The sequence below is a fragment of the Notamacropus eugenii genome, chromosome 6 (genome assembly GCF_028372415.1).
Source record: "Notamacropus eugenii isolate mMacEug1 chromosome 6, mMacEug1.pri_v2, whole genome shotgun sequence".
In the NCBI taxonomy this organism is placed as follows: domain Eukaryota; kingdom Metazoa; phylum Chordata; class Mammalia; order Diprotodontia; family Macropodidae; genus Notamacropus; species Notamacropus eugenii.
Window position 1 is genome coordinate 373223625 of NC_092877.1, and position 14903 is coordinate 373238527.

The 14903-nt window shown below is 37.4% G+C and overlaps 2 protein-coding genes across 2 annotated transcripts in view; one reads left to right on the forward strand and one right to left on the reverse strand.

The window, feature by feature from the left end:
* The window catches only part of CRYBG3 (crystallin beta-gamma domain containing 3), a 150584-nt gene that overhangs the window by 129412 nt on the left and 6269 nt on the right, over positions 1–14903 (forward strand). The window contains exons 18-19 of the mRNA XM_072618684.1: positions 8680–8819; positions 12305–12428. Of these exons, the coding sequence (XP_072474785.1) occupies positions 8680–8819; positions 12305–12428 (264 nt within the window). The remainder of the gene's footprint in view (positions 1–8679; positions 8820–12304; positions 12429–14903) is intronic.
* RIOX2 (ribosomal oxygenase 2) overlaps positions 6671–14903 on the reverse strand; it is a 49972-nt gene continuing 41739 nt past the window's right edge. The window contains exon 11 of the mRNA XM_072618685.1: positions 6671–6806. The gene's annotated coding sequence lies outside the window, so the exon portion shown is untranslated. The remainder of the gene's footprint in view (positions 6807–14903) is intronic.

The following is a 14903-nucleotide window of genomic DNA, read 5'->3' on the forward strand; positions in this document are numbered from 1 at the left end:
ACATTAAAGTAGAATTCATAAGACATGACAAATGATTGGCTATGAAGGATGATTCTAATGCTACAAACCTGGGTGAATAGAAGGATGCTGGTGGTGCTCCCAAGAGAAATAGGGAGATCTGGAGGTAGGACAGGTTTAGGGAGACACATGAGCTCCATTTTCTTTTTTAACTGAATTATTTTATTTGTTTTCATTGTTCAACAGTCACTTTCATATATCTTAGATTTTCTTCCACTCCCTCCTCCTCATTCCGCCCCGCCCCCACTCCTTCCCTGAGACAGCGTACAGTCTTATGTAGGTTCTACATGTACATTCCTTTTAACGTATGTTGCATAGAAGAATTAAAATGAATGGGAGAAACCATAAAACAAAACAAAACATAATACAAAAGAAAATGCTCTGTTTCTTTCTGCGATCGAATTCCATAGTTCTTTCTCTGGATGTGGAAGGCATTTTGCCTCAAGAGTCCATTGGAAATTTTTTAAATCCATGCATTTCAGTGAAGTACTAAGTCTCCCAGAAAAATTCCTCACACACTGTGATTGTTGCTGTATACAAAGTTCTCCTGGTTCTGCTCCTTTCACTCAGCATCAGTTAATAAGTCTTTCCACTTTTCTCTGAAGTCTTCCTGTTCATCATTTCTTATAGAACAATAGTATTCCATTACATTCATATACCACAATTTATTCAGCCATTCCCCAATTGACGGGCACACCCTTGATTTCCAGTTTTTGGCCACCACAGAGTGTGCTGCTATAAATATTTTTGTACATGTGGGACCCTATCAAATATTTATGATCTCTTAGGGATACTGTCCTAGAGGTGGTATTGCTGAGTCAAAGGGTATTCACTTTTTTGTAGCCCTTTGGGCATATTTCCAAATTGCTCTCCAGAATGGTTGGATCAGCTCATAAGTCCACCAACAATGAATAAGTGTTCCAACTCTCCGACATCTTCTCCAACATTTATCTTCTTCCTGTTTTGTCATGTTAGCCAACCTGATAGGTATGATGTGGTACCTCAGAGTTGTTTTGATTTGTGTCTCTCTCATCAGTAGTAATTTGGAGCATTTTTTTAATATGATTAGAGATAGCATCTTTTAACCATGTAACATTTGGGGAATGACTTGTATTCTTGTATATTTGACTTAATTCTCTATATAGTTTAGAAATGAGGCCTTTATCACAGACACTATTTGAAAAAATTCTTTCCCAGTTTTCTGCTTCTCTCCTAATCTTGGTTGCATTGGGTTTGTTTGTGCAAAAACTTTTCAATTTGATGTAATCAAAATCATCCATTTTGTACTTCATAATGTTCTCTGTCTCTTGTTGGATCATAAATTTCTCCATTCTCTATAAATCTGACAAATACACTATTCCTTGCTCCCCTAATTTGTTTATAGTATCAATCTTTATACTTAGATCATGTATCCATTTGGATTTTATTCTTGTGTACAGCGTTAGGTATTGGTCTATACCCAGTTTCCACCACACTGTTATCCAGTTTTCCTAGAAATTTTTGTCAAACAGTGAGTTCTTATGCCAGAAGCTGGGATCCTTGGGTTTATCAAACAGTAGATTGCTATTTTCATTAACTATAGTGTCTTGAGTACCTAACCTTTTCCACCAATCTACCCCTCTGTTTCTTAGACAGTATCAAGTAGTTTTGATGATTACTGCTTTATAATACAATTTGAGATCTGGTAGGGCTAGGCCACCTTCCCTAGCATTTCTTTTCATTAGTTCCCTTGATATTCTGGACCTTTCGTTCTTCCAGATGAATTTTGATATTATAAAAAAAATAATATCTAATATCTTTATGGTATGGCATGAGTTCCATTTTCAGTGTGTTAAGTTTGGATAGCCACTGATTGAATATCCAAAATGAGATACCAGCCAGGCATCGCCTACATACAGTTGATGAAATTAAGGGTAGATATATAGGCTTAGAAATTATCTATGTACTTGAAAATTGGACCCCTGGGATCTGATAAGATCACCAAGAAAGAGGATATAGAGCAAGAGAAAAATGAAGAGAGAACAAGAGATAATTTTACAAATGGTGGGGACCCACAGTAAAGGGTGGGACATAAATAATGAATCCAGCAAAAGAGCCTGAAGAGTAGAAAGACCAGGAAAGAGTATTTCACTATTAAGAGGATGAAAAACAATAGTTTGTCATCAAATCTGACACTGAAGGTTTTTTCTAATTCCATGTTGTCTTACTTTTCACTTGGCATGAGTCATGGAATCACATGTAACAAGCCCAAATTAAAGACAAGCAACATTTAACATGATGTGCATTTTCTTTCTCAGATTGTTTCCTCAAAACGGGTGGTATTTTGGATTATTATTTTTATGTTATTCCCATGCACTGACCATGATAATTTATATTTGTCAGCTGCTGGTGAAATGCTATAATTTTTAATTTTAAAGGGAAAACAGGGGATGAGAATCATCACAGCTTTGAAATACTTTCAGTAGTCCTAAGTCCTCTGAGTTGAATGATCTGATTGTCACCAATGATTCTACCATTTAGAACTGTAATAGCTAACTAAAAACAATAGTAACAAGAGCTGGAAGGTAGGTGTTGTTATTATCCTCATTTTAGAGATGAGGAAACTGAGGTAAACAGAGATAAGGTAATTTTCTCAAGGTCAGAGAACTAGTGTCTGAGTCTGAATTGGAACTCAGGTCTTCTTGACTCTAGATCCATCTCTCTATTTGTAGCAAAGCTGGGAGCTCATGTCTTCTGACTTATTCCAGTGCTCTTAATTCTACTAGTACTGTGTGGCAGATCTGGAATCCATGAAGTGTCTGATATATAGGAACATAAGAAATATTTGGTAACTGATTAACCTGAAAGAAACAGCAGATTTGTTGTTAACACCATTTATAGGGTGGGTGACAGAATGATCTAACAGAATGGCTAAATACTGAATAATATGAAGAAGGGACTTTACCAGATTCCAGACACCCCAGATTAACAACCAAACATCTGTTTGGTTGCATGACTTACAGCATAACTAGCACTTCTGTTGCTTCTTGGGTGAGAGAATGTAAAAAAGGGAATACACACAGACAGACACACAGACACAGACACACACACACACAGCTAAGGAAGCTACTAAAGGCAAACATTTCATCTGGGACGATGAAAATGCCACTAGGAAATGGTCAGGAAAAGAATTAACTTTGAGCAGAAAACGCCAGGAAAACAGGAGTCATAATGCATCTGCCCCCAAATGAAGAAGACATGAGGTGTGAGCAGTGTGGAGAGAAGGTGGGAACAGCCATGCTGCTGCAGTACCCTCTTTGAGAATGGACAAGAGATAAGAACCTAAAATCTATCGCATTACTTCATTCAACTCTATAGCAGTAAAGAGGAAGCAAAAGTAAAGAAAAACCTCCATCTTTTCCATTTTTGACACAGCTAATAACGTGGTTCCATAAATGGTCAAATTCAAGAGGTTTGACTCTGGAGCCTAGATTGGACACATCTAGATTAGCACATGCTGTTTCTGCTAAGCTCTGGTTTTGGATCTTTCTGCTAGACACTGAATGGTATTTTCTTGAGGTACATGTAATTGCTGGTTTCTTTTCTTCAATCTCAGTTGCTCTTAATTAAGGCTATTCCTTTATAATAATAGAGTTCTGACTTTAGAGATTATAAAAACATATATCAGCTCTCAGTGACTTCCTGAAAATGGATAAAATGTATACGTATGTGTGTGTATGTGTGTATTTAGCGTTACATAAATGTTAGCTTTTATAAAAACTAGACTAGACAAGTGAATGGCTGTGGGTGGCTCAGTACTGACAAGTACGCACAGCTGAGTGGAAGATATATGAAGTACTAAGCTAGATTACTGTGAGTTTAGATTACTATCAGTTGTAGGTACCACAGGCAGGAGTATAAGACTTGGCAGCTAGTATTAAAAAGGAGAAACTGTGGGATACAATATTTCAGGTGGCAAAAGATGAAAACTTACAACCAAGAGGAATAGAGATTTTGAAATACAAAGGAGTCAAGAGAAATATTAAAAGGTAAATAAATTTGAGCATTGGGAAGGGACTGTGAAGTGGTTGTAGGGGAAAGAGAAAGAAGCATTCTCTTAAAACTTCTTCAAAACACAGGGCTTGTTTTGTTTGGTTTTTACAAAAAGAAAGAAAAGGGAAGGAGAAAGCAGTATAGTAGAGAGTAAAGAAGAAACAATGGAATAGAACTTGGTATTTCTCAGAAGTGGGGGACACAGTAGAAGAAGGGGTAAGAGGAACAGACATATTTTTTATTTAAACCAAAGGACGGTAGAACACATGTGTAAATACACACTTGTTCATACATACATACATACACACACAGTTAGATGTTGGTCTTTTGATAACTAATTGGGAAAGAAAAGTGTACACAAAGTACCTGGCAACTTCACAAAGTTTTTATGCTAGAGCATAAAAACCTCATAAATGAAGAAAAAACAAAAATATTAAATACATTATTTGCTGGCCTCAATAAAAATGAGAATACTTACCAAAGGACTTTGAAGAAAAGATTTAAACTTAAGAAGAGATTAAATATCCTGAAGAATTGGTTGGTCAAATAACTAGTAGAAAGAGTGGATAATTTCATCAAAGAAAATGACAATAACATCAAATCTTGTGTGATATGTTCACAACAGGGGAATATCTGTATAACTAAGGCGACAGCTAGTCGACTCAGTGGGTAGAGTGCCAGGCCTGGAGTCAGGAAGGCTCCTGAATTCAAATCCGGCCTCAGACACTTATGTAGTTGTCCCTGGGCAAGTCACTTCATCCTGTTTGCTTCAGTTTCCTCATCTATAAGATGAGCTGGAGAAGGAAATGGCAAACCACTCCTCGATTTTTGCCACGAATGCTCCAAATGGGGTTATGAAGTCAGTCGTGACTGAAACAACTAAACAACAATGAAATCTGCATATCTACAGACTCTCCTCAGTGATAAAGAGAACAGATCACGTAACTGGGCATAAAATGAAAAAAAAAATCTAGAAAAGCATTTCCCCCCCTAAAACAACTAAACATTAGAATAGACATTCTGAAAAACCACAGAAATGAAAGCAAAAAAAGAAAATTTTGAGCTGAGAAAACTATAAGATGTTTAAAGAAGTAAATAAAATAAAACCGTGTTTGGCCTGCTTTGTAAAGAGGAAAACCAAACTGCCAGTATCAAAAATGGAAGAAGTAGAAATGAGAACAACTGAAGAGGAAATAAAGTAAATTATGAGAAATAATTTTAATTATATAATAACATTGATAAAATGGATGCACATTTTAAAAAAATATAAAATACCTAGACTTAAAGGAATAAGAAATTAGAGAATTTATATAACTAAATTTTAGAAAAATAAATTGAATAAGCTACAAATGAACTCCAAAAGAGACCAAATTAATTTACAAGTGAATTCTATCAAACATTCAATCGTTAACATGAACTGTTTGCAAAAACAAGAAGAGATCCTACCAAATCCCTTACATTATAAAAATTTGATTTTCTTATCTAAAGCAAGGATAAACAAAACAGAGAAAGAAAACTACGGACCGGGGATTAAGTTCATGGAGAGTTTTCAGGTAGTCTCTGAATTCGGATGAAGGGAAAAAAAATTACATCTTTATTTTTACATTTGATTTCTTTTGCAACCCTATGTATTTTATGAATTTAAAAACATTCTGAAAAGGGTTCCATAGGCTTCACTAGATTTCCCAAGTTCCCAAGGTAAGGTTAAGAACCTCTGTTACAAATTATTTTAATGAAAATCATTGCCAAAAAAAAAAAAAAGTCCAATAAAAATTAGCTAAGATGCTGTAAAAATATATTTAAAAAGATTATAACTATGAAAAAGTTGGATTTATTCCAGAAAATAAAGGGATGGTTCAGCATTAGCAAAATTATAAACATATACCATTTACATATATATATCTGTAGAAAATGTCTGTAAGTAAACACATTCATACACATACACAGAGTTAGATGTTGGTCTTTTGATTACTAACTGCAAAAGAAAAGAGTACATGAGGTACATGGCACCTTTACAAAAATTCTCCATTTGCTAGAGCATAAAAACTTAATAAATAAAGGAAAAAACAAATATATCCTTTTTGTCTCAGTTTCCTTATCAGAAAAAGGAAATATATGTATATCATTAATAATTAAAAGTCAGTTATATTAACAGATTTTAAAAGCTTTTGACAAATTATATTACTAATTTCTATTAAAAACACTAAAAAGAATGAATTTTTTGTTAGCACAGTAAATAACATCTAAAACCAAGAGCAAGAATTATACATAATGGGGAAATGCTAGAAACGCTGGCTTTTTCAGTAAGATCTGGCCTAAAGCAAGGATGCCCATGGTCATCACTCAGTAATCACTGTCAATCAGTAATTAAACATTAAGTACCTACTCTCTGCCAATCTGTCTTAAGCACTGAGAATAACCCCCTCCCCAAAACTGAACGTTTCTGTCCTCAAGGAACTTAGTCTAATGGGGAAAAGCAACATGTAAAAGGAAGCTGAAAAGTTTGGTTGGAGGCATGATGGTACAATGGCAGTGACGAGAGGAGTGCACTTCGGGGATAATGAGATAGCTCATCCAAGGGCCTTCCTTAGAAGGAGATTCTGGGAGAAGCTTCTTGTCTCCACCTACTGTAGTCAGAGAAAAGGGCAGAAAGTACTTGATGAGATATGAGTTCAGGACAGAAGTCATCTTGCAGTATCATGATGGTTCCTGGAGCATGATGGCAAAATCCAGAAGAGAAGTTGTAGAAATATTGTCTATGGCAATAAGACAAGAAAAAGTAATTTAGGGGAAAAGCATAGACAGACTGATCAAGTTTTACAGCTGATATGATTATCTACTCAGAGAAACCTGGAGATTTAACTGTAGATTCATTGAAACAGTAACTTCATCATAGTAAGATATAAAATAAATTCACATAAATCATTAGTTTTTCCATATATTACTAACAAAAAAACAGAAATGAACTTCAGAATAATTACAGAATGTAGAAAATATCTGAGTCCACTTATTAAGACACATAAGAACTGCATGAAGACACTTTTAAAATGTTCTTTACAGAAATATAAGGTTAGATAATTTGAGATACATTAACTGCTTGTGGTTAACCATGCCAGTGGAATGAAAATGACACTACTACCTAAATTAATCATTTTGTGACATGCTTATGAAACTTTATAAAGGTAGAAAAATCACAGCAGAATGTCTCAGAAGTAGCAAAAGGACAAAAATCTTATGAAAGATAATTTTTTTGATAACAGCAAAGTGGGGGGAGGGATCAACCACATCTCAAACTACAGTACAAAACAGTATTCATCAAACTATAAAGTACTGACAAAGATAGAAAAGCTGATCAGGGCAACAAAAACAAGTGTGGTGGCATAATGTTTGATAAACTACAAGACCCCAACTAACATCCTTAGAGGGAAAACCCATTAACTCTGAAATTGATCCATATATCATGTCATCTTTTGGAGACTGGACTACTGCTTGTAAAGAAACTTACCTACTTCCATCAACTTTTAGAGTTATAAATTGGTGGACTCCTCCAGCCTTTTTGGTCACCACAAAAGATGCCTAGGCTGCTAGCCAGCGTAGCATGAAGCCACAGCAAGGTGGAAAAGATGAATATTTTTAAACTTAGCGCAAAGAAATTTTTAGTTTTCTTTAAGGTGCTTGTGATTGAACCTTCAAACTGTAAAATACACATTGTTTTGGCATACCTGTCCTTTGAAAAGTACTTAAAACCTTCGTGGAATTGCTTACTGTGAATTGTCTAGGAGACTTCTTGACAGTCAATGAGCATTTGTAATGTGCCAGAGACTGTGCCAGGCCAAGATAAAACAAAACACTCTCTGGTCCCACTAGAAGCTAAGATCAAGAGATTAAGAAGAGATACAGTGTAGGAAGTTGTACTTAGCTAAACTTTGAAGGAATCTAGTCTTCTAAAATAGGAAAATATGGCAAGCATGCCTTCCTACCTCCAAGCATTGGGGGCAGGCAGACTGTGAAAAGATATGGCGATTGGAGATGAAACATAATGGACAAGCAGAGTTATGAAGGAGAAGAGCGTGTGATGTCCTGAACCAAGTTTGAGAAGGGCTTGAAAATGCCCAAGAGTTTGTATGTTATCTTTGAATTAATGGGGAGCTGTTGGAACTTTCTGAGCAGGACAGTGCTATGGGGTCTTCAGAATATCAATTTGACTGCTGTGTGAAGGATGGATTAGTGATGGGAGGGAAATAAGGCAGTAACAGGGGCCTGAACTAGGAATGTTTAGTCTCCTTATGACTAAAGACATAGAGGCAGAACCAGCCAGATTTGCCCAAGGTCATACAACTAGTCAAAGACTGATTTTGAACATAGTTCTTTCTTACTCTGTATTCCAGATATTGTGCTATCTCTATTATGCTAATATAAAATATTACTATTTCAGTGTCAACCTTGTTCATAAAAATAAATAAGCTGAAACCATCCTGAAAAAGGGGCTGTTCTGATGACAAACCTAGACTTAGAACCTGTTTGAAGAGTTAGGTTTTATTTACTTGAGAGTAAATTAGATACAAGCAATGCTGAATTGTGACAAGCATATTCCACATACATAATAGCATATCTACTTTGTATTACTAGGTTTTTGAAGAACCCTTCATCAGTCTTTTTGCTTTGGAACACTGTGAAGGAAGAGAACTCCATTTTGGTGATGCGATCAACTCAATTCTGAATAAGGATCTCTACTTCTACACGCAGTCAGTGTGGGTAAAAAGTGGATTGTAAGTATGGTAGCAGCTTGTGTTTAGCATGTCCTGGCTTGAGCATCAGATAATATTACTTAGTATTTTCAAAGCTCTAATAGCATGGTCCTATTCTCAAGACATTCTTCCTATGTTGAAGCTTCTCACGGATAATAAGGCAAAGTTGGTAAAAAAAAAAAAAAAAGAAAGAAAGAAAGAAAGGCTTTTTATCTATGTAGAACTAGTCAGCATGGTCCAAGGTATAGTTCAGAGGATAGTCACACACATCCCCCCAAAAAAAGAAATTACTGTTCATTCACAACCAATAGAATAAGCATACCATACTGTCCAAAATAGTGTGAGAGCAGATTTCTTTAGTCACCTTACTGGAGAAATGTATAATTGGTCCTTGAACCAGAGGACATCAGATGGCTACCAGAAATAGGAGATGTTAGAGAGAGACGTAAACTATAAATACTCTGGTCCTGTTTGATTACTTATGGATTATTACCATGATCTTATGATTATTTAATCATCTAAGCTGGGTACTGATGAGATCATCAAAGGACAAGAGAGTTCAGTGTGAAAAGAGAAAAAGGCTCAAGATAGAACCTTAGGGAACACCTATCTTAATAGGTGGGATGTGGCTAATATCCAAAAAGGATCTAGGGAGTGGTGAGAGGTAGGTGGAGAAATGGGAGAGCAGCTCAGAGAAGACAATGGAATAATGAAATATCCAAGAGTAGAGAGTGGTTGACAGTCAAAAACTGCAGGAGGGTAGACCATAATGAAGACTGAGAACAACCATTGGATCTAGTAGGTAAGAGAACATTGGTTACATTGGGGAGAGTAGTTGAAATTGAAGTTAGAGTTAGATTGCAGGAAGTTGAGAAGTAAGCAGGAGGTTAACAAAATGAACCTCAACCTTTTGTTGTGTCAGCATATATTTTAGTTGTGGTGACATAAAAATTAGGCAACGCAGGACACAAAGTAGTTGAAAGAGGTAATATGAATGTGTATGTAAGTAACTGACATCTGAGGTAGAGGTGAGAGGTGGAGATGGGACCAGGAAAGGCTTTCTGCAGAAGGTGGGACTTGACTTTGGTCTCCTAACTGTGGGCATTTTCAGTGGCTATTTCCCATGCATGAAATGGTCTCCCTCATCTCCACCTACTAGCTGACTTCAAGTCCAAGCTAAAATCCCACATTGTACAGGAAGTCTTTCTCAATCCCTTTTAACTGTAGTACCTTCCCTCTGTCAATTATTTCCAGTTTATCTGCATATAGACTGTACTTATTTGTTGTTCATTCCCCATTGTCTTCTTGTCTCCCCCATTGGACTAAGGTATTTGAGAGAAGGGACCATTTTTTACCATTTTTTGTATTTTCAGCTCTTAGCAGTGCCTGGTACACAGTGCACACTTAATAAATGTTTACTTAATGAAGGAACCCAGGGAAGCCACTGCAGTCAGTGTATGGGATACGTAGGAGGGGAGTGAGAGGTGGAGGATGACACTGAGGGTGCAAGGCTGAGTGACCAAAGTGACACAAAGGCAGTGCCTCGGAAGTAAATACAGATGTTCAGAAAACATGAGGGTTTGAGGGAAAGATAATGAGCTGTGTTCAGGACATGGTGAATTAGAGATGCCTACGGGACCTCCAGTTTGAAATGTCCTGGTACTGCATGAAAGACTAGCTCAGGAGAGAGTCGAGGTCTGGAAATACAGATCTGGGAATCATCTGCATGATGATTATGAGTGGACTAATGGGTCTGATGAGATCATCTGAGACAATACAGGATATATAAGAGGCTGTGGGGGACACTTCAGGTAAATGTTGTTGACATTAATGGAGATCCAGCAGAGACTGAGGAGTTACCACACAGATAGGAGGGGATCCAGTGTAGTGGTACAGAAACCTAGAGAGGCAAAAACATTGGGGAGGAGGTGATCAACAGGGACAAATGTTGCAGTGAGGTCAAGTATGCAGACTGAAAAAAGACCACTGAGAGATCATTTATAGCAGGTAGTTTCAGTTGAATTGTTTAGCAGGGAAGCCAGAGTAGAAAGGATTTAGAAGCAAGTAAGGAGAGGAAGTAGAAATACCAAGTGTAGGCAGTTTTCTCTAGGAGTTTAGCCACAAAGGGAAGGAAAGGTAGAGGATAGTAGCACGAAAGGTAAGGTCAAGTAAAGATTTTTTTTAAAGAGTAGAGAAAAAGATAATAATTGAGGGGGCAAGCTCCTGGAGAAGACAAGAGGGGCTGAGATCATGAGCAGAGGAACTGGTAAGGAAAAGGGGCACCTCTTTTTGTAGAGGTAGAAGTGAAGTGGGAATGAGTTTGAGGATATGAAATGAGAAAGGAGGAGCTCATAATGGGTCACCTTTATTTTCTCAATTAAGTATGACATAAGGTCCTCTCTTGAAAAAGGCTCTCCCTACTTAGGGTACATGAGGATTTGAGAAGCAAAGGGAAGATTTTAAATAGTTGCTGTGGAGTGTGTAAGGTGATCAATCATACAGGATCAGTAAAGGGATTGTGCAGTGAGTACCTAATTGAGATTGATGTAATCAACAAGATGGTGTGGCTTTCTCCTTCGGGGTACTTTGTAGAGGTAACCTAAAGTCAGGGCTTGGCCAAGTATGACTGGCAATGTATCAGAAGTATGAGGCATTATGGTGTGTGTCTGAACTAATGTTTTCCTTGATAGCTTTTCTAAGACCTTCCCTCTTCTCCACTACTGAACCTAGGCTAGATCCTAGTATCATCAGGGTCAAGGTATATTAGACATGGGAAACATACACTACTTAAGCAGATCATGTGACTAAGAATACTGAGAATACAATTTTAAGTATGCTAATAAGGCATCCAGGTCAATGCATCTTCAAAGAAACATTCTCAATTGTAAAAAAGTGGAGTTTCTTATTGATTTGCTATATGTAGCACACCTTAGGACTAACCTCAGAGTACACACAGATTTATATGAATAAATGTTTTATTTACCATTTAAATGGCTTGATGTTCAGTCATTTCAGTCATATCTGACTCTTTGTGACCCCATATGGGGTTTTCTTAGCAAAAACACTGGAGTAGTTTGCCATTTCCTTCTCCAGCTCTTTTTACAAATGAGGAAACTGAGGCAAAGAGGGTTAAGTGACTTGCCCAGGATCACACAATTGGTAAGGGTCTAAGACCAGATTTGAACTCAAGAAGATGAGTCTTCCTGACTCCAAGCCCAGTGCTTTCTCCACTGTGCCACCTAGCTGCCCATTCAATTGGCAGATTTGTAATTACTTTTTAATAATCTGGAAAAAGTTTTAATATAATTGGAGGAAAATGATACATAATATTTATACAAAAGTACATCTTAGCAAGTACACTGAAAAAAACTTCTCATCCTAGAAGACTGGAATAAAGAATCAACAATAGTGTGGAAAATACTACCATATTTTGGTAGTCTCCACTAAATTTATATATTTATATTTAAGCATATTTGAAATATTCACTTTATTTTTTTTTTATTCAGGTGGATTGCTTACGAAGGATCTAATTTCCTGGGAAAACAAATTTTGCTAGAGCCTAGTGAGATTTCAAACTGGGCAGCATTCAGTGGTTGGAAAACAATTGGTTCTCTCCGCCCCATCAAACAGGTAATGGGAAAAAAGTTTTCTCTCCTAGTACTTCAAGCAATGATAACCCATAATGGTCTCTAAGATTTACAAAGTGCTTTCCTCATCATAACCTGAGACAATTTAAAGGGCAGAGAATTGAGAGAGGACATCACTTTGATTACTGATTTTGATACTTATTTTCTGTGACCCTTTCTGGGCCTTAGTCTCATCTGTAAAATAACATTAAGCCAGATGACCTCCAAGACCTCTTCCAATTCTAAACTTAGATCCTAAAGCAGTGTCTCATATGTAGAGATTATCAATCCCATTTAACAGATGAAAAACAGACTCAGAGAGATGAAGTGATTTAGTAGAATGATAGTTATCAAGTACCTTAAAAGCTGTCTAGTTTAGCTCAAACCTTAACAGACCAGAAAAGTGGTGATTCAACTCTTACCTGAATACCCCTTCTGTTGGGGAATCTGGCTGCTTTCCTGAGGCACCTCATTGCATTTTGGAATAACTTTTAAATGTTACAGTTCTTTTTACAACTTGTACCCTTTCCTTTAGTTGTGCTTCTCAGGTCAAGCAGAACAAGTCTAATCTCTTTCTCAGGCGATAGCTATCCACACCCCCATTTCCTCCAAAGTTTTCTTAGATCCTTAAGTGTCCTCAAATGACTGTCATTGGCACAACCTTCAGGCCCTTCACCATGCAGGTGCTGCTCTGGACTCCAGTTTATTAATGTCCTTCTTAAAATACAGCATCTGAATGTGCCCTGACCAGGAGAGGGTACAGTGAAACTATAATTTTCTTAGTTCCGGAGCTTGGGACACTCTGTTTCTCAGTACAGCTTAAAAATCAAATTAGCTTTTTTTTGGCTGCCATGCCATTGATTTTGCAGGCCACTAAAAATCCTCAGAACATCACCTTGTCCTGGTAAAGCTGGGTTTTAAAATCCTTCAATGTTCAGGTCACAGAAGTTTCTGAAGACTTTTAAATCATAGGTGTCAGTGTAGGGAATGCCAACACCAGTGAAATTACATACCTTTGAAATAACAGGGTGGTTGGCTGAAGGGCTGGAGGAAGGAGAGACTGGACAAGGAAGCCCACGTAGGAGGTTATGACAATATACAGATAATGTAGAAGCTGGCCTAGATTTGTAGCAGTAAGAATGTCAAACGTAAAGAAAGAACTGAGAAACACTGTGAAGAGTCAGCAGGACTTGGATTTTGCTTAGACATCGTAGGAGAGCAGTTTGTCAGCAATTGCTGTGAGGTTACAAACCCCAAGTTCAGCTCAGAGGCTTTCTTGTACAGGAGCCTTTCTCAGTCTTCTCATCTACTTGAGCTTTTTCTTTTAGGGTCATCTTTTGTCTGTTGTACAGGATCTTTCTGTACATACCTAGTTTATTTTCACATTCTTTCCTCAAGGGCAGGAACCGTTTTTGCCTTTCTTTGATGGCTCAGTGTTTCTCACAGTGCATAGGACACAGTCATGGCTCAGGGCTCGCTGACTAGCTGAAGAGGTCGTCTCTGGATGTCCGTTCTCTTCTTGCCCATTTTCAGTCTTTCCTTAACTCATTTCCTCATCTATAAAAGACACCTTCGCTTGCCCTGCCATTCCCTCTAGCTATTATTGGTTTACATCTCCTTTTTCAGAACTAATCACTGTATAGTGGAAAGAGTGCTGGATTTGTAATCAGAGAATCTGAATTTACATTCCAGCTCTACCACTCGTTACTTGTATAAACCTCCTTGGGCTCCACTGTCTTCATCTTTAAAAGGAGGGGGTTGAAATAGATGACCTCTAGCTCACCTTCCAGTTCTAAATCTTTGATCCTAGAAAGAGTTGCCCATAATTTTCATTTCTTAACCTTTCCAGTCTTTCCCAAACTGCCTCCTCAAATGATCAGAGGATTGTTCTTTTTCTGTATTTGCATTCTGCTTATTCCTTTCCTACTATTATCCTCGAGGACTTCAACATTGTTTGATACTAACTACTGTAACCCCAAACTCCAGACCCCAAACTCTAGAACTAAGAAAATCCCACTTTAAATTGCACTAACTTATGGATGTAGTTGGAACTACATTCAATTCTCAGGATTTTGAACTTGAAATTTCACTCTCTGATTGTACCCTTCTAAATTTTTACCTCTCTAAGCCTGTTCACACACACCAGGCTCACAGGACTGGACTGGAAGATGACCTCTCACCTAACCTCCTCATTATATAGGTGAGGAAATGGAGGTCCAGGGAAGTTGAGTGTCTTTGCCCAAGGTTCCAGTGATAGGATTTGAACCCAAGGCCCCTGACTCCAGAGAGTGTTTTTTCTACTATACCACTGTATCTGCTCTATACTGGAGATATAAAACAAAAACCAAAATTTTTCAAGGAGCTCACATTCTAGTAGGGAGAAACAACAGGTACACAGGGAAATAAATCCAGTTTAATTAGGAGGAAGAAAACAGTAGCAATTGAGGGGAGGGCATGAGTTGAGTCCTGAAGGAAGCCT